General features: G+C 37.9%; 1 protein-coding gene across 1 annotated transcript; it reads right to left on the bottom strand.

Annotated features, from left to right (window-relative positions):
* Window positions 1-1,864: 1,864 nt before the first annotated feature.
* On the bottom strand, window positions 1,865-14,918 carry SSX2IP (SSX family member 2 interacting protein). The gene is made up of 13 exons (XM_062497430.1): window positions 14,876-14,918; window positions 13,996-14,162; window positions 13,544-13,744; window positions 11,804-11,914; window positions 10,426-10,561; window positions 8,691-8,766; window positions 8,442-8,613; window positions 7,512-7,662; window positions 6,198-6,334; window positions 5,635-5,802; window positions 3,616-3,721; window positions 2,639-2,759; window positions 1,865-2,471 (listed from the first exon to the last, which is right to left on the bottom strand). Exons 1-13 carry the CDS (start codon window positions 14,916-14,918, stop codon window positions 2,321-2,323), a joined length of 1,740 nt encoding a protein of 579 aa, XP_062353414.1. The 3' UTR covers window positions 1,865-2,320.
* Between the last annotated feature and the right edge of the window lie 10,640 nt (window positions 14,919-25,558).

Below are 25,558 nucleotides of genomic sequence, written 5' to 3'. Positions count from 1 at the left end.
CTCTTCAAGTCTCCGAGTAAGAAAGATCCTGCAGTTGTTTTCAACAGTTGTAGTTACCACAATGTCACCCTCTGCAGACTTCCTACCATTATTAGCAGTAGACTCAAATTTAAAATCCTCCTAGGCATTGTATATAGATAAATCCAACAACTGTAGCTACTGATGTTTTACTTCTTTACAGGGACAGGACAATCTGTACTCCAGACTTCCAGACAAAGTCTGAGGCTAGCTCAGGACTCACCTGCATACACCCTTCCAACACAGTTAATTCTTCCATGGAGACATGCAAACATATTTCTACTTCTGTAAGATGGGCTACAGAACCCTACAGTAAAAAATTAGTACAAAATATTTATGAATTGCTAATCACTCAATAGACAGAAACAAGTGTTTAAATAGATAAGTAATTTTGTTCTTCAAGGCATTATTATCCTAAAAGTCACTTTCATAAAGAAAACTAGGCTCAAGAAGGAGGGCCCAAGTAATGTAAACACAATTAACAGTCCCAGTAGGGCACCCATGAGCACACAATGGAACAGCAGCAGCCCCTGGTGGCATCTGGATCCTGCCTCAGACATGGAGATCTGCAATCACTACTGACTTGAAAATAATCCTGCTTGCAGAGTTCTGTTCTCCCACTTAATATATTAAATTTTCACTTTACTTACTTCAGTTTCTTGAATGTGTATTTATTCTTTCACAAGTAAAATTCAGGCAAGAGCTGCCTAACAGCTGGGAAACGTGAAACCAACAGGAACTGTACACTGCCAAAAAAGCTGGAGTGAATGACATTACTTTAAACACTTATTTATTGGGGAAGAACAGAAGAAACAGAAATATGATGATGTCTTTCCAGCCTGACTACCCATGCAGCAAAAAGCCCACCAAGATATTAGTATTATGATTATATTCACTTCTGCTCCCTTATGGGTTCTATATGAAAACCACACAAGTGTCCTCTGCAGTTTACATTGGCTACTTCTTCATCTCAAGATGGAACTCAATAGACTGAACTCACCAGCAGAAACTGAAGCTTTTTACCTCAGTTTCTTTGAGAACTGCAGTTTCTTCTCCTCCCTGTATTATCCTACCACTATTTTTCCAGATAATCAAATCACTACACTCCATCCAATTCTGAAGAAAATGAGCAGAGTAGCAATGCATTTTCAGTGAAAGATTCTAAATTTGAGCTAATTTCCTACCTCTAACCCCGAGAATGGCAGTTTAAACTCAGACATCTTCCAAAAGCCCAATTACACAAGGATCAGAGCTATATAAGTGCTCGCACATGCAGAGCTACATATCATCACAGATGCACAAAAACCCAACAAGACAAGATGGATTTGTACTGGGCAAGGAAACTTAACCTGCACTGAGTAAGGTGAAGGAAACATCTTGCATCTAACTTGGCTATTTTATTACATTATTAGCACAAGAGACTTCCCCAAGTCTACATCAAAAATAAAATTCTGGAGTCAATTAAAACAAAAAAATAACAAAATACAAAACCAGCACCAGATGTGTAGTCACTGTATATGGCCCTATAACCATGGTAGCTTAAAAGTTTACTGCACATAAATCATAGAACCAGGGGTTTTTAGAATAGAATTACACGTTTATTGTTCACATTTGAAACACTTTGGTTCCTCACTGAACCACTGAAAGTCCTAATGGATCTGTAAACTGAGTATCACTATAAAACAATTTAAAATGCCATGTAAAATAATATTTATATATGCATGTGTTTCATTTCATGGTTTCTCAGCATAATCACTTGTTCTATTTACAAATATATAAAGATTTTGCACTTTAAATCATTCAGATATCAAAGAGGTATTTTCAAATCACACAATAAATATAGAACCTGTTCTCTTAAAAATCTACAGTATACTGTACATTCAAGTAGAGGCAAAAGAGGAGTTAATGCCAGTTACACTTGAGACATAAATGAATATTCCCAATAATTAAACAATTTCTAAAAGTGCTCTCTGCCTGTGACAAAAGGTAACACTAGGATCCAGTATTTCATTACAGTCAAAGTTTCAGACCATTGCTTTATTCACAGAATTAGAGCTTCTGCTACTAGAAAAAATATCAAAGCTTTTATATATTTTTAAATTTTCTCTCAAGAGTTGCAAGAAAGAGGCAAAAAATGGTCTAAAAATAAAAGCCATGTTCACACAAATAGAAACACACCACAATTTAGACCACCACATAATCCTCCAGAAGAATGGTCAATCTCACAGCATTCTGTTTAATTTAGAATGATAAGTTTATGAACAAGTCTCTAACAAAAATACCAGCAGGCAACCCTAGAAGTCTAAGGCAGCTGTTCCATGTGCAAGTTTCGACATAGAGTGCCAACTCCAGAGTCTTCCCATGACTTTGTGCATTCTTCAGTTTCTTCTTTGTCATCACTTTCCACCCACAGATTTGGCATGTTATCCGCAGCAGGTTTTTCTGATGCAACACTGGAAGCAGGAAAAAAAGTTACAATGCAAGTAAAAAAATACTTTGAATGGAAATAGTAATTTTTAATATTATGTTTAATATCCTTTGTTATTTACCAACCATAAGCTTTAGATTATGCTAAAAGAGTTACACAGAGTTCAGCACTCTACAGCACTGTTTCACAAACCTGTTTTGTGAAATATACTGAGATATTTGGCGAGGTTCTGGTGAAACAGCAGGACTCAATACAGAGTGAGGTTTCCTTTGCCGAGATGCAGACTTCACTAAACGAATGTCTGGATCAGAACCTAAGAGAGACACATCAACAGTTAAACTGCAGTCCACTGGAAATAAGCAAGTCCTTCAAGTGTTTGTGTCCTCTGTTTTAAAAACAAACAAACAAAAACCTCACAAAGACCTTAAAGAAGAGGTATAATAATACTTCTTACTGATATAGACAAAGATAAATAGACAAAATTTTTAAGAATATATAATGCTATTGAATGAAGTTAAAATTAGGACTCTAAACTCGAAAATGCAGCATTTGGATACACAGCCACCACTGCAAGTGGTTGTATGAAGTCACTTGAATAGAGTTTCTCACTTTACAATTGATAAAGCTCTTTTTTTCTTAAGTAAGCATGCACAGACAATAATTATCACCAACATGAAAACCTACAAGCTGGTCAGAATATAGAAAACAAAACCAAAATGAAGCTAGACATCTGACTGTTTACATGAACCTAACCATCACTCAAGTCAATGGAAAGACATGGACAATTTAGCAGGGCCAGATCAATCCCTTCTCACATTTTGATTTCAAAGCTTTCATATGAAGTAGAAAACCAGAATAGTTGCATGTTCTACGATATTTATGAAAGCACCTGAAAGTAACCTGCTGTGCTATCAGGTATTTGATGTTCACCAGATTGTTTCACAAATATAAATTCACTGGGTAAGTCATTATCAGGAAAGGAGTTACAATTCCCTTTTTAAAAGTAAATTCTGAACCACCAGTTGCCCTGACATGTGGAAGCATACAGATACACGGTAAATTTTACTTGAGGCCTTTTGGCTGTTTAATTGTTTTGTTCACAGTTCCAACTTCTAGTTGAAATGAAGAAAAGAAACTGTGCAAGAACATAATTTAAACCAAATACTTGCTTCTGAAGAAGGCACTTGTAGTCACATTTTCAGACTTGCAATCAGCAGTCATACTCAAGAACTGGTGCTTCAGCCATGCTCCTCTATCTTCTTCAAATGCCTTTCTCTAAGAAAAGAAATGACAGTTTACACTTATGACCACAGGAAAAAGCCTAGCCCACATTAAACTGATGCTATTCTATTTCAGAAAGCCAAAGTTTTAACATGTCCATGTCACTAAGGAGAGCCAGCAGCTTAACCCAGCAAATACTGTCTGTGAACAAGCATTTGAGCCCAACAAGGACTGGCCAAGGAGGCACTTAGAAGCCAGGTCCCACAAAGGTCTGAGTAATCCTTTCACTTTACTGCTCCACTGACATCATCTCCTGTGCTCCCAGCCCCCTCAGAGCAGCAGCACCTTTTGGAGCAGCCCTCATCCAAGGCAGCTGCCAGGAACAATTACTGCTTAAACCTCCTAAACAGGGAAAAATTACATTGAAAATTGCACTGACTGCTTCTGTCTGAAACAGGGGCAAAGAAAGGCAATTGTTTTACTTTCTAGCCCTTCTGAGCACAGAAAAAGAAAATAATGCCTAACAGACAACCTCCAAGAGATTCAAAGGCTCTGGAATCAAGCAACAAGCTATTTCATCTCCATCAGTGAAATAGGATTCTCCTATTCTATGTCAGTAGAAAAAAAAGAGGAAGCTGAACTCCAACGCAAATTTTCACAAACACCTACAAAGCTTACAGCATTGCTTCTCATTTCTTATTTCAGCATTCTGACAAGCTGAAGCATGAGCAGTTATACTCATGCTGCAATGTAGTCCTAAACCTCTCCAGACAAACAATTATTATTTATTACCACTCACGACTTTTAAAGCTGAATTCAAATGTGCAACATAAAATTATCCAACTCACTCAAATGCAAATAAAATTAATTTAGTCATAGTTAGTATTTGTTACCATGTGAACTACTGCTATCCCAGTAGCTTCAGTAAAATCTAGAGTATTTTGTATTCTGGATCAGATAGGCTGGCCAGTTAGCTCCATATTCTGTCTCCAACAGTGGTCACAAGAGATGCTATTTATGAGCATGGCCACTTTGTGCAGTGCATTCTCTCACGGGTTCCCATTCCCAAAAGCCATTTGATTATAGATATTGAGAAGCACCCCCTTGTGCCCCATTTTTATTATCTGTGAGTCTTGCCCATAAGCTCAGGCAACTGCTTTTTGAACATGATGGTACACTTTGCCTTTACAATCTCCTTTGAAAAAAATCCAGAAGTCAACTACCTAACTAAATATATATATAAAAAAAAGTTATCTTTTTGGCTTAATTTCAAAATTAAAGAGTTCCCTCTAGTCCAGGTCTTGAGGGATTTGGTGAACAACAGTAGCGCTTTCATCTGCTAAAACTGAATCCACAGCTTTATAAATTTTAATCACATCCCACTCCAACTTTCAGCTCTGCACATCAAAGCAAGCTGGCCTGTAAGCAATAAAGTCCATTTCTTTTTTCTTTCAATGGTTTTTTTCCCTATCATATCTGTACTATCCTAGTTTCAAGATCACATCATCATGACCTTTCCCTGCCAAACATGTAAGCCCCTTTACAGTTTTGACCCTAACTATGGGCTAAACCTAAGTTTAGAAATCAAGTACCTTTGAGATTCAACCCTGACACCAAATTTGACTGAAATTTGCATAGGCCTTACTTTTGTAGCAAACCAAACTTTAGCAATACCTAAGGGATTTAGTTAATAAATTTTGGAAGCGCTTAAGGTATTTCAAAAGCTGGAACAAAAACAATTTGGTTCCAGTTGCAGAAACCGTATTTTCCAATACACACAAAAACAGTAGCCTTTTGAATTGCCAAGAGAATGATCTTCCAGAAAAACCCAAGTTAGTTTTTATACACTAGAACGATGATCTTTCTCTATAGACATCAGAAATAGTTATTGCTGGATGGCTGCACTTTAGCATGTATAAAAGAAAGATCTGTAATTCATCTTCCATAAGAGCTCCCTTTTCTAATACCTCAAGTCCTAATCTAATAGCAGCTTCTGTAAAACTTTTTCGTTCCTTCTCAAAATTCTTTTTTTGTTCTCGAAATAGTCTCCATTCTTCCTGGAGACGCTCTCTTTCTTCCAACAAATAGCAGTCTTGTAGTAACAGAGTGGTGTCATCATCACATGTAAGCTGTTGCTGTAGTATAAAACAACAAAAGAAAAATGTTAATTTGGGAGTTACTTAAGAGGTACAGCATTTCCACAAGTTCAGTTTTATCAGAAAAGCAGTTGAAGTTTAATATGGAAACAATGCAGTAGATACCAAGTTGGTGGCTAGTGGGGGTAGATTTTAGATAGCAAGCAAAATGCCCCTGTTCAGGCAGCCTTACCTTTGTTTAGCCCACAGAATTATTCCTGTAGAAAGTCCTTAAATTATTAACCAAGCCACTAGCACAGTTATACTCAGACAACCCACTAAGTTGTTAAGTTGCTTATTGTAAAAGCATAATCAAGGAATGGAGGCAAGAAGAGTGGAACATTAAATGAAATACACTTGAATTTAATAGAGAAAAAAAAGCCAAAGCCTACTACCTGTAAGAGCTGTTGCTGAGTTCTGATCATTTCTTTACATTGCTGAATCTCTAACTCTAGCTTTTCAGTTTCTAACTCATGGTCTTCTCTTGAAATGACATCTCTTTCATTCCAAGCTCCTGAATGTCCACGTGACACTAAAAGGGGGGAAGAAAGCATCTTTAAAACAAGTTTTAATAACCTCAACACCTCATATCAGAGACTTTTTGGAAGAGCAGAAGATTTTAGACAATTTGTTTCAGCCTGAAAGACAGATTCACAGTGTACTCAAAAGCATTTCTACCAGAGAGAAGAGATCCAAAATTGCTGCTACATGAGTAATTGTCCACCAAATCCAGTTCAAAAAAAAAAGAAGCAATGAAAACATGGCTGTTTCACATTTCCCAAAGTAAACCCACCACTTACACAAAATCTTCACCTGTTTCAGCAGTCATTTAAAAGAAAACTCAAGACAACTAAAGATTTTTTTTTACTAACATGCTGTTCACCCATTCTTCTGAGCCCATTTTTAAAGGCCTTGTGTTGATAAAAATATGACAGTAACTATATTTATCACAGATATAAAAAGAAAGCCTTCCCCTTCAAGTCCTGTGAAGGAGAAATGGAGCTAAGAAACACTGAATGTACGTTTGCATTCCAGTAAAGGAATGAATTACAGAAATGGTTGCATTTTATACAATTACATACTAGTTTATTTAACTTAATGCATAGCTAAATCACAATGATTGTAAGAAGCCAAGTTTTGATCCCCTAAAGCCAGTATTTGAACATCAATGGAATCCTAAAGGGCTATACTATGGTCATCCCTATAAACTGAAAAAACCTAGAAGATGACTCCAAAAAAAGAACAAATAGTCGTCACATTTTTTTCTAATGCTTATTTTTCAGTTAGTTACACCAAATAAAGTATTACAAGCATTCTTGAAATCCTTTCTAAGGTGTAAACATAATCTCAAAGGCCATCTGCTCTTTTATTTGCAATTGCATGCATGACCTTCTCAATTTTACTCTTGACAGCAAACATCCCCGTGGTAGTGGCTGCATTTACTTGCATGAGAAAATAATACTAGGAAAGAATTTTATATATTTTTAGCTGTCTTAATGCTGTTTAACAGCTGGAAATGAGGAGAGTCCAGCACCAAACCATCAGTCAGTTTGTTTTAGAATGCCACAAGAAGTCTCAGAGGATGTGGCAAGACAAGGCTCTCAAGAGAGAGCTACATATTTTACATCCAATTATTTCAAAATGCCATAGCTGCATCAATTTTTTGGAAATGTATTTCATACGTACACATAATGCAATTAAACACCAACCTTGGTTATCCAGCTTTTCAACGTGGTTTTTCAACATTCGCCACTGTTTTCTAATGCTGTTGGTAAGTTGTTCTCGCACAGTTTCACAAGATAGTTCCCACATGTTCTCTTTATTTAATTCTCCAATATCTTCCTCCTGGTCTGACAGCACCTGTAGGAGCAGAAATAAGCTGCAAATAATTTCATCCCTCCAAATGTGTATATTTGCTTATATAAATATGTGCATAGATTTGATTTACTGAAGGGAAGGAAAACCCTTACATAAAGATTTTTCCATCCAGGGAAATGTGACTCTCAGGCAGTTCAGTTCCCTGACAGCATAAGGCTGAGGGGGCATGTGACCAGGCAGTCCCCAGAACCCCACCACAGAGACTGTGGGTCAGCTAGCAAAACTCAATCACTCATATCTTCAACCTTAACAGGTTCAGACTGCTGAGTTCTGATGTCAGACTTAAGCAGTAGCTGCCCAGTATGGGGGCAAGTCATCCAGTCAAGTACTCACACCTTATAAAGAAGGTGACAGAAAATCTAGTGCTTTTCTACACAGTCATAGCAGTAAACTGTTCAATAAAAAACATCCTGTGTAAAGAAATACTTAAAATCTGGAAACAAACAAGCAAAAACCCCCAGGCATGCAAAATCCACTATTTTGTATTGCAATATAGAATTACATACCAGTAGCTACAACATTTAAATTCATTCAAAGAATATTTTCAAGCTTTTCATTGACTTACTAGAAAGAACACACTGTGCATTGTTCCCAGAGAGCAGGATATTTAAACATGGATAGATTTCATGCAAAGAACATGATGTGCAATTCACTGCAACTCTCAGAGGTTTCCTATTTTTTTTTTTTTTGATAACTATCAAATTACTCCAGAACAATACCAAACTACTGTGGAGATCTAATTTTAATTGAAGAATACTTACCAGCCCATCTTCAGATTTTTCTTTAGGTTTTTGCTTCTGTGGTGGAAGAAGTGAAATAATATCCTTTTTCATTTGCTGAAGAACCTTCTTTAGCTCAGCATTTTCCAGTAAAAGTTGCTTTTGGCGTTGTTCATAATCACTCAACAGAACTTTGTACATTTCTTCTTCGTTTCTGGAAGAAATAATCTTACAGTAACAACATAACAGACCTAATACCTGCTTCAATTAATGTTGTTCTAAGACAACTACCTGGCTTCTGTCTTATCAGTCCTCCATGCACCTCTCTTCCCATCAGCTCTACCAACATAATTTAGAACTTCCATAGCTACAAATGAAAAGGATATTTCAAAGTGTGAAACAATATGCAAATAGATAAAGATTTAGATGACATTGCATTGATATGTAGTTATTATAAAAAGACCACATTACTCAAATTTCCCCCTCAATCTTCAGACTCATATGAAACCACATGACCCTGCTTAAAGCAAAAATAGCATAGTCAAAGAAAAAAATACAAGCTTTTGAGTTTGGAAACTCAGAGGAATGTATTCTCATCCTGTCTAATCTTTTTTATCCATTTCTTAATGAAATCTTCCTCCCTATTTCAACTTTCATATATAACCTGTATCAACTCTATGCTCATTCTAGCAATAATGACAGTCTTATCTCCTGTGTAGGGTAAGGAACTTATTAATCTTTCATAGGGTATCCCTCAAAACAAAGAAACTTCTCTGTCCACATTTGAATAAAAATAAAATCAAAAAAACCCCAACCACACCATCAACAAAAACTCAAATCCAGTATGACTACAGATTAGTGGTCCAAGCTAGTTAGCTACCAAGCAAATAGTAGCTAGTTTTAAAACCCTGCTACTTTTACCTCACTGATACATGAACTAGCACTAGCCACCTGAAATCAAGAAGGTTTAAGTTTGCGTGATCTCAGAGTGAAATTTCTAGAGCTTACTAAACTGATATCTAAAGATTTTCTGCACCAAAACAGGTATTCCTCCTACTGTGTCCTAACCTGATTTGGCTTAACTCCAAAAATAAGTTTTTCAGAAAACTGAGTCAGCAAAGAACCATCTTGGCAACAACATCAATAGTTTTCTTCTGGTTTAGTGAGCTAAATGAGCCTACCAAAACATGCAGTACAGCTGGCAAACAGCTGAGTTTTCGGGTGGCAGGTGGACAAGAGCAGCACTTCCACTGGAGATAAGTTACATAAATAGTTTAAGGCTAGCTATATGAACCAAAAGGTACATTTCTTTTCTAATACCTAACAACCATACCCATTTTCAGCTGTTTTTCCCAGAAAACTACATAGTAAATAGCACTGATGCATGTCTTGAACACAATTTTGGGGCAGTACAACATACAAGTACTGATGATAAAGGAGATCTGGTTTCTCCTCACTTCACATAGTACAGGATAGCACATCTGCCTTGTGTTACTTCCACTAAAACCTCTCTTTACTTGTGCTAGCCAAAAGCAGAGTGTATTATCTCCAGAGTAAAAATCTCACAGTGTGCCTTCCTGATGGCAACTGCTTGGAAAAATACAGTGTTAATAGCATTAGCCAAAATCTTTTGATAGCAACAGTAGCAAGAAAATAGAGGAGAGATGGTTCTAGCATAGGCATTGATTCCTATGGAATTCTAGGAATAAGTTTTCCTTAGTAAGAAAAAAAAAAACAAAAAACAAACAAAAACACTAAAAAAGATAAGTTAAAAAAAAAACCCACCTCCTTTGGTAAAGATCAGCATTTGGTTTATGCTTGGTAAGTGATCTTATGGAACACAATGTAGAAAAGTTAACATTTCAGTTAACATGAAATATTGCATCTTTTCTTTAACACTGTAGCACCCAAATAAAATATGCAAGAGGGCTGCATTGCCTTTAATGATACAAGTGCTTAAAATTGGCTCTGGTTAGCATAGAGAATATCCTAATATTGCTGTGGTAAAACTCAAAGAGCTACTTACCTAACTTTTTGTCTTTTTTATTCATGACTAACTGATGTAAGCGTTCCTTTAATTTGTTATATTCTCTCTCTTTCCTCTTCATATCATGATTGTATTGTGTAGCTCTACTTGAAATTATGTTCTGTAGCTTCTGAACCTAAAAGCAATGCCACAAAAGGCTGTTTCTTCAACTAAAGTCTAAACAAATTTCTTCAGAAAACCAAAACACATGAGGCAAAACAAAACTTCTATTAAACTGCACTTCTGGTGAAAGGAAGCAACAGAAGGAATCAGAAGAACTCACCCACCCCATGGATTCTGATCTCAGACTTCTCAGGAGAGGTAGTTTTTTTGTTAGCAAAAACCCCACATCATAAGCAGCAGATTATGATACTATAATTCCTCTAAAGTACAACTGAATTCATGCTCTGATAAATCACATAACCTTTAATGCCTTTCTTGGACAGAATAGAGAAATATATATCTTTACTTTCAGTAGTTCATGTTCAGGATCTAGGTTCACTCCAATTTGAAAGCATGCTTGTTAGGCTTACACTAAAAAAATTAACTTCGCCTTGGGGCAGCAGGACATTGAGAGACAGACTATTCCATTTGGTCTAAAAGAACACTAAACATCATAAAGCAAATTTTTGACATGTACTATCAATTCCTAGGGTTGTACTGTTTGGGTTTTTTTTAAATTTTCTGATTTAACCTTACAAACATACAGCACATTCAGTATCTTAGGCTGGAACTTCAGGAAGTCCACTATGACCAGTTAGTACTGTGATTCCCAACTGTATGAATATGTTTATGAACACAGAACATTCACAGAAACTTAGAGGAGCCACATTCACAAAAACATATAGGAGCTACATGAAGTACAATGCTAGGGAAGGTGCATACAGGAAACAAATCCCAAACTAAGACGTGTCAGGATGTCAAAGTATTTTCTGACCTTGACTGTTTCAAGATATTTAAGTTTTATGAGATGGTGGTTTTGAGCTGGGTTTCCCCTCACCTCCCTTCTAATTGGTCTTTTGCTCCCCTCTGTAATATAATAAAACCCCAAAAGCCTGTATACACAAATATATGACTGAATCCTGTTGCCCCTCCTACTTTTTGATGTATCTGAATATTTTAAGATAAAGCTGTACAGAAAAATCTCTAAAAACCTGTACATCAGTATTTCTGTAGTACTCTCTACTATTGTAACTTAGACCTATACCTTATAGGGATATTATTATATTATCCATATGCAACATGCCAATCACCTTGAAAGACAACATTTACCAACAAAAAACCACATTCAAAATGAGCAATTACAAGACTCCGTGCAAAAAAAAAAAATTCTTCAATATCTATATAATGAGTTGTGTTAATGTACAAAATAACTCACTTCATCCTTTTCATTTTTAAGTAACTGGTGCAAATTTCTGTTCTTGCTTTGCAGTTGTCTGTCTCTTTCCTGAAGCCCAACTATTTCCCTTTTAGATAATTCCAACTGTTCCTAGAAAAAGTGTTGATAATTCAGCATCAATAAGAATTAAAAGCATAAGATTTTAAAGAAACCAACCAAAACAAACAAGCCATCTTAATCAAAATGCCAAACCACCTCACTTGAGCTACAGCTTGGTATTTAACAGATATTTTTTACAGTTAGGACTTTTTCATTAAGTCAGGATTCTCTAAGAATATCTGCACTGTGAGAGTGAGGTGGATACTAAGCAACCCGTATGAATTTGTAATTACAGTTTTACTGGAGCATGTCTGTTGAATAATCAAGGGTACAATTAACACAGATATACAGACTGTGACCATAACAATACAAATGGAACATTTCACATGTACAGAGAAGGCCAGACAGATGATCTCATTACAACAGACAATGCAAAACTAGCATTTTAGAAAGTTTTGTCCACAAATAAGATTCAGACCTGAAACTGGCAGCTTAAATGACAGCCAAATATGATGTACAAGCTTTTCCTTCACAAGTGTAGTGAGGTACAAATGTGTAGATATATTTAAGCAACAAGAACCTCTAAACAAGCCACAGTGAAGTAAAGGTAACACAACAATGGAAGCTCAGAGGATAGCTGTATGGTATCTGAAAGAATCTACATGAGAAACATCACAAGCTGACAGCCAAATTCAATACCCTGGGATTCATGTAGTACTAAGACTTCCCTCTCCCCCCTTAAAGCTATTTCTCTAGGGAAAGCAACTGGAGTGCTCTAGAACTTTTTATAGTGTTTGTATAAAAATCAGTGCAGCTGCAGATTACTTTTAATGTCACCAAAATCCTTCAACATGACCAATCTCAGCAAAAGGGCTACTAAGATTCTGAAAATCTACAGCAGTACTTCTCAAGGAGATAGTGCCAACCAGTCGAAGTGAAAAGCAAACCTAAAAAAGCACTGAATCATGCACTGCAATATTTTCTCTTTTTTAATATTTCTTTTCCTTGACAGAATTAAGAGAAAGTCAAGTCTTTTCTAATATGACTGCACATACAAGTGCACTCAGGAACTTGCACTATATCAGCTACTCCACAGGGATTGGCCTTGAGCATATGTTTATCCTGTGATAAAATGAAGCTTAGTAACTTCTGCTTGGACAACAGTTTCTGAGCAATTCTTACAAAGACTTCGTAGCTGGATGTTCAAGGAATCCAATAACAAAAATGTACATGGAAAAAGCTAATTTTAGGATATGGAAAAAGACTAATAAAATCCTGCACTAGAAGAGTGATCTGTGCTTTTACTTGTTATATTGGGTATTTATCTCTTAGAGCTGAGCATACCCTTTCAAGCAATACTAAATGATAAGAACTGAAGTGTTCAATATTTTCCACCCAAAGTGCATATTAACATTCCGAGTTCAAACAGTCTTCCCCCTTCCTTGATAAAGGAGGCTAAAATTCCAAGTAACTAGAAGTTCTCTTATTAACTCATTTGATTAACTTTATGGTATTTTCATTTGAAAAAAAAAAAAAAAAACTTCCAAAAAATGCCAAAATACATTTGCAAATCAGTAGTAGGTAGGGAAAAAAAAAGAAAAAAAAAGAAATTAAAAAAAGGACTCACTGTTAAGAATATAGGGAACTACAAAATTCTAGTGGAATGATTTTGTTTTCTACCTTTAACTTAGCATAGCAGTTCTGTAAGTGATCCATATCACTTCCCAGCTTCAGATGCTGTATTTCTACTTCTTCCTGAGCTCGAAGGCTCTTGTGCTGCAGGACAAGCAATTCATTCATACAGTTTATGATGGATACTAAATTTAATTCCTTTCCTCTGGACTCCGCATAAATGGAAGGAAATCCCATTGTTGTTAATTCCTGGTAAAAGACAAGGGGGAAGGGGAGGGAAAGAGATCAGTAACTGGACCAATCTCCCACCATACTCCAAAAGACAGAAACAGTATCAGGTGAAATCCTATATGAAGGGGGAAAACCTGCATCTTACTTCCTCCCACCAGCTTCAGCTTCTGGGCACTGGGGAAGAAGGGTTCTTAATCCAGTCAATCTTTTTTACCACAATTTATTGTGTGTAGGCGACAATCTCCAACAAACAGAAAGATCTGGCTTACCCTATCAATATAGGATATACTCTGTTCAAGATTCTCTTCTGTGCAGAAGGCACCAAAAAAGCTGTGCATGTTTTTGGGTGAAGGCAGTGACAAGCGCAGCACTTGTGAGTTCATGCTTGTAGGAGATCTCTTTCTTTCTGAGGTATATGGAAATATAATTTTGCTATCTAAAAGTTAAACATTTAGAAGAAATCAGCTATTACTTGAACACATCACATAAAATCAAACCCTTATGTACTCAAGTTCTAGAGCTCAGAATTTGATCTAGAATGACATAAAACAATTCACAGAATATATAAAAAAGAAACTTCCACTGAAGATTTAGACTCAATAACACTTTAAAGTGTCGTACCTTTCAAATTTTACTCATCCACCAAGAAAAAGCCGACCACATTTCCTTTTTACTGACTTACTATAACACAGGTGCAAGAGATGTGCATTCAGGAAAATTCTTGTAGAATATATGGTATTATCATACTTATTAAGTGTATGCTGTAATTTACTCTTCCACTAGGCAGAAATAGGCAATAAAATATTTACTTTTTTAACAAATTTGTAACCAATTTATGAAGCAAAAGAATATAGAACAAGTAAAGAAATCTTTGAAAACACATGATACATCTGTAGGTGTAATTATAAAAAAATAAAATGTGACTGCAAGTTCTTAACCTTTCCATACATGTGCAAGTACAGTATTTTACATTAGCATTTCTGCAAGGACTTAATCCAAGACAAATAACTGTTTGTATTATCTATTATTTACCATGCTGTTTAACTACTCAAATACGTCATACACAAAACTCCAATCTCTCTCTTTAGCTGCTATACCATCACTAGTAAAATCAGCAGATTGACTAAATTCAAAATATTCTTAGTTTACCTGATGACAGCACTGGCACAGTTATAGCCTTCCAATCTCCCATAGCAACAGAGACAGGCTGGGTACCTGAGCAACTGGTTCAGCAGCAAAGTATTTAGTACAATTGCTGGCAACGTGTGTTACGTAGGCATCTCCTAAAATAGCAAGAGCATTTCAGATTAACAAAAGCAGTTAATACAGCTAGAAGGTTAAAGAAGGCACAGGAAAGCGACTACTGAACTTGAACCATGTGAAATTTTTCTATTTCTTTACACTAAATTTGGAACACAGTAAGCACAGCAAATAGTATACTGTAAAAATGATGCATCTATTTATATTTACCTTAACTGTCCTGCAAAACATTAACTAAAGCTGAAATGCCATGCACACACAAAAATAAAGACTCATATTATAAATAACTAGTTGTTTCTGTACATCAGAGAAAACAGAGCAAGCCAAATATTTTTTCATGCCATATATAACCAGGAAACACTTTTGTTAATGTAAACCTGTATGAAGTTTCAACATATGTCTGTCTAAATGGGATTGTTAGTTAAAGAGGTGCATTACAAAGGCTCTAGAGAAGATATACTGGCAGAAGGCAAAGGAGCTTTTAATAATTATTTAACCATTTAAATTAACTTACACATTTAGTAATATTGTCTTCCTAGCAAGTTGCTTGCTTCTTTGCAGAAACCCCAAAATTGTTCAAGGAAACGAATAGAAGCCTTACCCCTTGTTGGCACAGCCACTCAGTACAGCACAGTGCCTCTGGAAACCAAAGGGAAGCCACCTGCCCAAAGGAAACAATAAACTGATTGTCCCCTTACCCCACCTTCACACACAGTAAGAAGGCACATAATAGCATTAGTTATCTCTCACTGCTGGAAACTTTAAATCCAGCTTGGATGCTAAAGCTTTGGACAGCACAACCCATCAGCTGTTAGGGGAACAATGATACTCCAGGGAAACAAACTTTCCACCTCACAGAAAAGAAGGCCCCTTTGTTTCTACCAACACTTTGTTCCAAAGTCTGAATTCTGTTTTAGATGGATTCAGTATATTTTAGGGATGTTCTTTGCTAACCTCTTGCTAATGTTCCAACAAAGACACTTTGGCTAAGCAAATTATGAATTTCTGACACCAAAATCTTGTATTCTTATCACTGTGGTAAAAAATTTCATTTGGGCAGGGAAAGAAGGGAAGGGGCTGGGGGAGGGAGAGTGTTTTGTGCTCCCTAAGGTCTCTTGAGAACACAGAGATAGTAAAAATCCTTGTATTTTGTCATTTGATAATGTCCAAGAAACACCAAGTTTTTAAGAGATCATACTGATGCAGAGTCATGTTACAGAATGCTCAGCACTACAAAAAAACCAAAACCTTAATTATTATCCAGCTGGATGAACACTTCTACAAGTTCATAAATGTACATGGGAAAAAAGGTAAACAGTTATTCCTCACTCGTTGCAATTTAGTAGCTCCTGAAAACTTTCAGATCAGAAAACACATATAAGGCAGCAAGAAAACACAGTCAATGTAACAATTTAGTTGCTGCTCTTGTTAAAGAAATGGTTTGTTCTGCTTTCTCTCTACACCTGATTTATGAGTATTTTTCTCCTTCCCCTCCTGTAAAAACAAGATGTTCACAAATTATCTAGACAACAGTGCTGTTAAAATGAAATTCAACATCAGTAACTATTAAGAGGACACACTTCTTACATGCTACTTTCATTCTGCTGGATCCCTCAGATAAATGTGCAAACATAAGAGAAAAAGGCAACATATTAAGTTATAAGTATGTTTTCATTACTGACATCACAACCCTACAATCTAATACCATTTTTCAAAAGATTATTAAGAACCACAAGACAAATTCCATCAAGCAAAGTCCATAAAAATACTAACTTCATTTTAGATATGCTGCTACTTCCAAACAAACTGGCTTTTATTCTTTAAGAGACTGCACCCACAGTCACTGAATGTACAGTATTATCAGCCCCCAGGTCTCTGTGCACTCACAGTATTATTCTGACACAGCATCTGTCACCCTAAACAATGCCTGACTGGAAGCAGAACTAATCCAGGTGTAGGAATGCAATGATTTTCTCAATTTGCACGCAGATTCATTCAGAGCAGATGATTTAGCAAGACTACCCTGTACACAGGGTTACTTCCCTACCAGGTTCAATGACTTGCCCAAAAGCCTGTAATCACCCACTGCTTTCTAGAGGTAATTACCCCAATTAGTAGTGTCACTCCCTCCCTCAAGCAAGAAATTCCTGGAGGCCAGGACGTGGATGGATGGACTGTGCAAAAATGAGCCTCTGGGACCCAACTTCAAAAGTATGAGCACAAGAACAGAGCCATCTCACTGAAAAACAAACTCTTGTATCAAACAAAAAGACCCCAATGCACACCCCACTAAAACCACAGAAGGTTTGATTAATACCAAGGAAGTAGTAATCAAACCAAAGCATTTAAGTGCTAGATGGAAGAGGTGAAATACAAAAACCTCAAGGAACTTAAGAGAGGCATTGCCATGGTAATAACATGCCAGAACTTCTTTGAAAGCCACCTCAGGAATTTTTGGACAAAGCACTACAGAAATATTTGCAGAAACTTCTAGAAAATTCACTAATAAATACATCTTTCCTTTCAAGAATACAATTAAAGTTCAAAATTAGTATATTTCATAATTCCAAAGAGCTGAAAGAAGCTATCAATAAAATTACTGGTTTGTGTTTTGGGGGACAGGAGAGCAACTGACAAACGTGCCAAGATTTAAGACAGAAATCTGATTAAGTAAAACTGAGTTCAGACCATATAAAAACTTGAAAATCATAAGCAGCAATAAGTAGAATTATAAACTTAACACAATACAGCACAATTAAAACTTCTAAATATCATGTTTAAACTTGAAAAGGAGCAGCTGTAACTGGATTTGTAAAACACACTCACACAATCAGCAGAGAATTGTCACAGTGCTGTGCTGTGATCATATTGCACCATCTGGTCATCCCAACCCCAGACAGGGTGTGACACAAGTGGGAAATGCAGTATCTGCTAACCCAGAAAACTTCTATCCACCACCAAGGTAGGGAGAATATGGAAAGACACTTCTGGAGAGGTGCAATATCTCAGAAGTTTGAAGAATTAGCATCAAACAGAAATTGCCCAACATTCCTCCTCTGTATATTTCAAATGCTACAACTTGTGACATGCATGTGTTCCAACTTGTAAAACTGCAGGGGTACTTAGCATTTACTTGAAGACCAGTGTGATTCTTTTACACTAAAATAACATCCAAAGGGAGCTATGGAGCTGTTTAAAGCTTTGACATTGGTCTAGCAATCCACAGATGTCACACAGATGGCTTTTGTCCTAATAGAGAAAAAGACACAAAAGTCTAGGTAAACTTAGGGTACATGCTAGACATGACACTGAAGGTTTACAAATACATCCCTGATAATGGCATGACACATACTTGCTTTAACTCATGTAATCACCACGGAAGTCCCTGCATTTCCTCCCCAGAGTTTTGACATTTGTCTCTCTACAGAATTCCTAATAACAGTTTATCATTAGCATAATGATATAAATAATATACAAATTATATATACTAATATATACTATATCCAGTGATAATAACACAGTAAAAAGAATACCTTCCTCTAAAACTCTATTATAGTTTTAGTGACCTTTATTTAATATTGTAATTTTAATGATGGCTCTTGCAATCAAATCTGAGCCCAGATTTTTCTTCCCACACTTAAATTGTGACAATTTAATCATTAATCTATTAGTTTCAAAACGAGGGTGAAGAAATCCCTCAACTTATACACATTTAATGGAAACATTAAGTAATATCAGATTTTCAGCTGAATTTCCCAGTACTATCAGAAGTAACTTGAAAAACCAATTCAAACCACATAGCCTGTGGGTATGAAGTTTCTGTTCATTCTGAATGCATCATACTCAAATCACAACTACATTTCTCCCTTTCATTTTACTTAAAAAAACAAACAGGAAAACAAAATTACCAAGGACTATTAAAAAATAAATATTCAGTCTTCTCAACACATATAATTACACAAGAATATACTCTTACATCTGATAAAATTCAGTGTTCAATGAGTATTCTGTCATGGTCTTTGCCTCAGACACTCAGGTTACAAGGAATATAATCTGATGTACTACCTCAAGATTCAACTCCACATGCTATGTACACAGATGACTGAAATTCTGTTAATTCAATCACAGCAAAAATTGAAACACATGGAAACATTTTATCTGGCTCCCAAATTCCTATCCCATTTTGAAACTAACACAATGGATTTCACATTAGCATTTTCCTATCACTAAACAGTAACTCTAGTGTTAATCTTCCCAAAACTGCATTTCTCCCTTTGCATTCACAAACCACTTACTATATGTAGCCAGAGCAGAACATTCTGTTAGCAAATCTCCCTATGTCACGGACAAGAGAACCTCAGAAACCAACTTCTGCACGTTCTCCTCTTCTTCCTGAGGTCAGCTTTAGCCAAACTTTACAGCTGTCTGTCTCTGCAAGCAGACAACTTTGCAAAGAAAAGCAAACCACTATCTTATTAGTTCCAAAAGTTGATGAGATACGTACTGGGCAGAGCCAGAACTAGTACTCCAGATAACAGAAATTAGGAAAATTACATGTTTCAGTAGCCTACAACCTGTAAGTTAGATCAGGCACAGAATGCAAGAATGTAGCGACACAATTTCTCTAGACATGACCAGGGAATTCAAGGAATAATTCTCCTGCAAATTCTAGGTTTACGTTAATTAAAACATGTCACAGAAAAGACTTGACAACTCCAAACAAATGGGACTAGCAAACCTTCCGTGGTAGGAACAAGTCTGCCACGGTGCTCTGGAAGAAGAATCATCCAACAAACGCCAGCCAAAACAGCATAATTTGATTTTCAAAAAGCTTTTCACAATGTTCCCTCTAAAAGTTCTTAAACTAAGATGTTAAGAAATTTATTAATGACTGATTATAAATGGGAAAGGGCAAAGCGCAAGGTGAGCAAAGTGTATGAAAGTCACAAAGAGACAAAAATTAGAGTCCCAAAGAGGTCTGTGCAGGCATTGTTGTCCAGTAAATTTTAAAAAGGTGATGAACACGTGATAGAGTCATGTACTATACAGAGTTATTAGTAAATAAACACAGGCTGAATGACAAACTGCAGAAGGTTCACACTGAACAAATGGACAATAAAAATCAGCAGCTGAAATCCCGTGTTCATAAACACAAACTAATACAATGAAAAATTAAAACTCTGCTATGGACTTAAACCAACAGACTCTAGTTAGGCATTATCATGCAGGAAGAGATCCTGAGTCCCTATTGGTCCCCAATTAGTCCTGTGGAAATAACAGCTCCCAGGCAGAACCCTGGAGCAGAGGACAGAAGGGACCACCATATTGTCTCCCAATGAATACTAAGCTTCTCCACCTTAAACATATTACAGAGATAAAACCTTCTCTGTAAAAACAGGCAGAATATACCTAAACATGGTGCAAGAAAGGCCAAACAATGTTTTCATACAAGAAACTAACAAGCTGTGACTTTTCAGCTAGAAGAGGAAACAGCTGGAGAAACAGAACCAACACACAGAAAACAAATTCTTTGCTTCTTTTAACACAGCAGTTATAAAGAATGCATTGAAACATTCAGTGCAAAAGCTGGGAAATAAGAGCATTTTTTCCACATAAAACACAATTAAACTGTGGACTTGCATCACCATGAGGTACTGTGGTTACTCAACATGTGAACCGCCTCCAATTTTTCAAAAAACATCCATCAGCATCTATTACACTTTACAAGACAGATAGAGCCTCTGCTCAGAAATCCTTCAACTCCAGACTGCAGCATCTTGGATTGATACACATATAAAAGCATTGCTGTACAACCAAACTATACTTAACATCTTTTCCTTAGCATCAGCTGCCAGCTTCAAAACCAAGATATCAAGCCCCACAAGCCTGATGCTACCCTCTCCTATGTATCTTTCCAGTCCAAATTATAATTGATATTAGTATCATAGCTTTCTGCCCCCATCCTCCCCCCACCCAAAAAATCCCCAAGAAACAACATCTTCCCCCACAAACAAGTACAATCTGAAATCCCCATTCATTGTATCAAATCATTTCTCCAGGTCTCCTTTTTATGTTCGTTATTAAAATTTACCTAATACGTTCACATTTGACTTCGACTACCTCTTATTTTAAGTCATTGTCCCGAAATTCCTACCATACCTTGCCAGCCTATGGAGCTCTGCTTAACTATTTCACTCAGCACTGCCAGCAGCAGAGCATTCTACATAATCTGGGGATGCAGGAACACTACAAACTACTCTCGCATTACGATTTGATCTTCAAATTCAAAGTAGCTTTGCTGCAAATAAATAAAATTTTAAATAACGTTAAGAAAAAAAAAAAGCCCAAGTCACTTAGGGAACCTGTACTCTTACATCACGTGAGCCGCCAGCTCAGCCCGAGCAGTCACAAAATCCCCTGACTCAGTAGAAATCTTTACGGCTCTCACCTCCGAACATCTGCCGCTTGTAGCTTCGCAGAGACAGCAAACGCTGGGCCCCAGAGCGCCGGGGGAGCGTCGGCAAAGCCCAGCCCCGCCGCCGCTGTGCTTCGTCCCCGCCGATCAGCCGGAGCCTGAGCGAAGGGAGCACATGTCAGGACCCACAACCCGCAAGGGCCCTCCCCCGGCCCGGGGCGAGCCCAGACCACGGAAGCGCCGAACACCAACCCAACCCAACCCAACCCGGCCCGGCCCGGCCCAGCCCAGCCCAGCCCGGCAGCGCCGGTACCTCCGCCCCGGCCGCCGCCTCCCCGCGCCCCGCCGGCGGCCGCCGTTACCCGCCGCGCCCAACGCCCCGCCCGTGACGGGGCGGAGGAGCCCGCGCCCCCCCCACCTGCTGCGGCCGCAGGGAGGAGGAGAAGGAGGAGGAAGAGGACAAGGAGGAGGGAAGCGGCTCCCAAGCGAGCCCCGCGGGCGGTGCGGCCCGGCCGGGCCCCGCGGGGTTAAGCCCGCGCCGCGCCCGCCCCGCCCCGCGCCGCCGCCATTGGCCGGGCGGTTGCCTGGAGACCTTCACCGGCACCTGCCGCGCCTCCGCCACCGCCACCTGCCCGCGGCGCGCAGGCCCCGCTCCTCCGGCAGATTAAACCCGGCCCCCTTGGGCCACCGCTCTCTGCCGGTGTGAAAAGTCACTCTCTCTCTTGTAAAAGCTCTCTTCAGGAACGGGAAGGTGTGATGATGTTTGCCCCGAGCCATCTCCAGGCTTAAACAACCCCATCTCTCAGCCTGAGGTGCTCCAGCTCTCTGAGCATCTTCGTGCTGGGCTCTGTCCCTCTCTCCGGGACAACAGCGTCCTTGTGCTGGGGACACCGGAGCTGGGGGCAGAGCTCCGGGCGGGCTCTCACGGGAGCAGAGGGGCGGCACCCCCTCCTTGACCGTGGTTCTTTGGATTCAGCCCAGGACAGGGGTGGCTCATGTCCAGCTTTTCATCCGCAAGAACCCCCAAGTCCTTCTCTACAGCTGCTCTTAATGGGTTCTTCTCCCAGTCCCATGTCACAGAAATGCCTCCCTGTGGAAGACCTGACAGCCTTCTCTGTCACTGGGAGTGATGGTGAAAGGAGCACCAAGGTACCCAGTCTGGCACATGCTTTAATGCCCAGAGAACATCAACTAAGCTTTCAAGTGTTACACCATTATATATGTGACATGCTGTCTTTCAAAATTAATGTTTTTATCCTAATTGTCCTAATTTGAAGTTTTCATCTTAAAACAACAATTCTAAATATTATCAACCTTAACCCGTTGTGGTATTTTTTAAAATTAGGATGAGGTCACCAGAACAGGTACAATATTCTCTTTACATTTAGCTTTGAGGAGAGTACCCCATGGGAGGATTCAGTACAAGTAATCACGTGCATTAAACACAGTGATCTTAAGGAAAGCAGATTCTTCAAAAAATCTGGGACCATAAAAGGGAAATTTTGAGGCATGGGGTGTTCACAAACAACCACCAAAGATGCTCAAAAGACCTCATGTTCAAATAAATTAATGGAAATAATTAGCATATACATATGCATTCAGGAAATTTAATGAATATGTAGTAGAAATGTGATGAATATGCATTAGTTCCACAGATATGCCCTGGCCTGTTAGGTTGCTCTTCATGAATGCTTTGAGGAGAAATCCCCATGCATCGAGCACTGCTAATAAACTAATGTCAGCTTTCTAACCTAGTAAATTTTTGTGAGACTTCTATTTCCTGGTTTTTGGTGACAGGAAGAGATTGACAATTATTCTTGCTATTTTTTTCTTCAAAAGCTGGGGTGTTATAGACCAGATCAAGAAACTAAAAAAAGAGAAAAATTACCAACTGAAAAGGGGCTTAGAATGCAGTAGACAGAATGACTATTGTGACTGGAAAGACACAACCACAGAGAAATAGCAGCAATTAGGATATATTTATTTTAATAGATTGTAGTTATATACCCTTTCTTAAATTCAGCTATCCACCCAAGTTGGCAAATTTTGCTTATTTCCAGGTATTTTCAGTGTGAGAAAGTGGTGACATAAGACACAAGTAGTACATTAGAATTTTCACTGTTAGGGTCACCAAGTAGACAAAACAATGCCCTGTGTGCAACAAGGGATGGAACTGCAAAAGAAAATCAGCCTTGTAGGTTTTCCTGCTACAAATATAGCTGTGATAAACCTCCCTACATCCCTCACACTGCTTGACCTGCTTCCAGATTCTCTTCCATTCAGCATTTCTGGTTTTCAAAGGTCAGCTTAAGGATGAAAAAATGCTGAGTTAGGCCAAAATTAGCCTTGCAAAAGTCAACAGAATTTAACTTCAGGGGCAAAATATACTCCTGCCATACGTACTGGAAATAAAGCTACTTCTCTCATTTATAAGCAGATCATAACTACCTCTCCAGGCAGGTGAAAAAGAATATGGGGCAAGTAAACTATTTCTTGCTGTGTCAGAAGGATGTTCTGTCAGCTTGCAGAAATACTGATTATTGTTTTGGCTTTTGGTACCCTTGCAAAAGTACTAAAAAAAATTTTATAACTATTTTTTTTTGTGTTATTTGTGTTGTAGAAAATCATTCTTTGCAGTGCAGAAAAAAAATTCATTTTATCTCTTGGGTTAACGCAGAGACTTTGGACCTTTATACTGCAGCTTTGCCACAGGTGCACTCCGAGGAGGAAGCAGACTTACACAGAATATGTTAATGGAAATGGCAAGTAGGACAACAGACCTTGTTCACAGGAAGGATTAAGCTCCTGGAGCTTTAAAACATAATATAGGCATGGGTGGTGCCGAATTCCCTTTGTCCATTTGATCTCAGCAGCTGTTCCTGAAGTTGATGCTATTCAAAGGAGAACTCCCCAAGCACTCTTCTGTACATCATGGATCAGGTTTGGTTTATGTTTTTTTTAAAGGGTGGCCAGCAAAGGAAAAGCCTTTAAGGGATGCATTCAGGCAAAAGTATCAGGAAATTTTACCATATGAAAAGCTGTAGTCCAACACAGTCCTTCACTGATAATACACCAGTTTGGTATAAGATAGTCATTGTAAACTGTGGTGAGAATTAAAACACAGCTTTCTAAAGTGATTCATAACAGGGTGACACATAACAAGGAGGATTTTGGTATAGAGAAAAAGGATGGTGTCTGTGGAAGCTTGGGGTTATAAGGGATACAGTAAAGAATAACATCAACTATTTCCTGTACTCTCTTGAGTAATATCATAGACATCCTGTAGTGGATGTCAGGTCTTTGAGAATAACCAAATTTTAATATTAACTCCTTAAACAGTTTTTTCTTTCTTTGCTTGGGCTGGCTTGAGTCTAATCAACTGAATTATCTGCAGTCTCCTTTTATTTTGCTTTATAATTCAGTTTAAAAACAACCAAACAACTTGTGTTATTTCATGGCTGTTCTGCTCTATCATATAGACTGTCCTCTTAAAAATTAATTGTAGTTCAATTTCTTTTATAAACATACTTTATATAATAAATTATTAGAGAAATCTTGAAGATGTATTTATAATTTCTTCTTTTATTTGCTAAAAATTTGGATTAAGTATTATAATGGGGAAAAATATTAAAAAACCAGAGGAAACTGCTTTATGAAAAGAAACATACAAAATACTTCTCAAAACTTAAATTCAAGCTAGATTAAACTGTAACATGAACAGTAAGACAATAGGCACCTACATTCAGAAAGAGAGGGACAGATCCACAGTTTGTTTGCATTTCAATTCAAACTTATCTTCTTAAGTACATTCAGAAGTGCTGTTTGCTGGAGTGGTTTCTATAGCAGTGTCCTTCTTGATTACAAATCGGCAGGGCTGATGAACCCTGGACTAGCAGAAGCTCATTAAAATGTCTGATCCGGTTATGCAATAGGCCAGTGGCAGCCTGTGACTCCTTTATTGTCTCTTGGTGTAAGAACTGCATCTCGACAAAGCCCAGCTCATAGGGCTTTCATGTCTCTTTGTGGAGAGAGCATAAAAATAACCTCATAAGCCAGTCTGGGGGTTGTGCTCTGCACTAGTAAGCGCTTTAAGGTCTGTTCTCAGTTCCAGCTCACACATTAGAAGCTCCAGTCGTGCACTGATCTTAATAGTTGTC

The sequence above is a fragment of the Cinclus cinclus genome, chromosome 8, assembly GCF_963662255.1.
Source record: "Cinclus cinclus chromosome 8, bCinCin1.1, whole genome shotgun sequence".
NCBI lineage: Eukaryota > Metazoa > Chordata > Aves > Passeriformes > Cinclidae > Cinclus > Cinclus cinclus.
The sequence above is the reverse complement of the archived record's forward strand: the minus strand, read 5'-3'. Positions and strand labels throughout refer to the sequence as shown.

Coding starts and splice junctions, on each gene's coding strand:
- SSX2IP (XM_062497430.1), bottom strand. CDS start 14,918: ATGGGAGATTGGAAGGCTATAACTGTGCCAGTGCTGTCATCAG. Junction 2,760..3,615: donor TACAAGTGCCTTCTTCAGAA/GCAAGTATTTGG, acceptor TGTCTCTCTTAG/GTTCTGATCCAGACATTCGT. Junction 2,472..2,638: donor CAGTATATTTCACAAAACAG/GTTTGTGAAACA, acceptor TCCTGCTTCCAG/TGTTGCATCAGAAAAACCTG.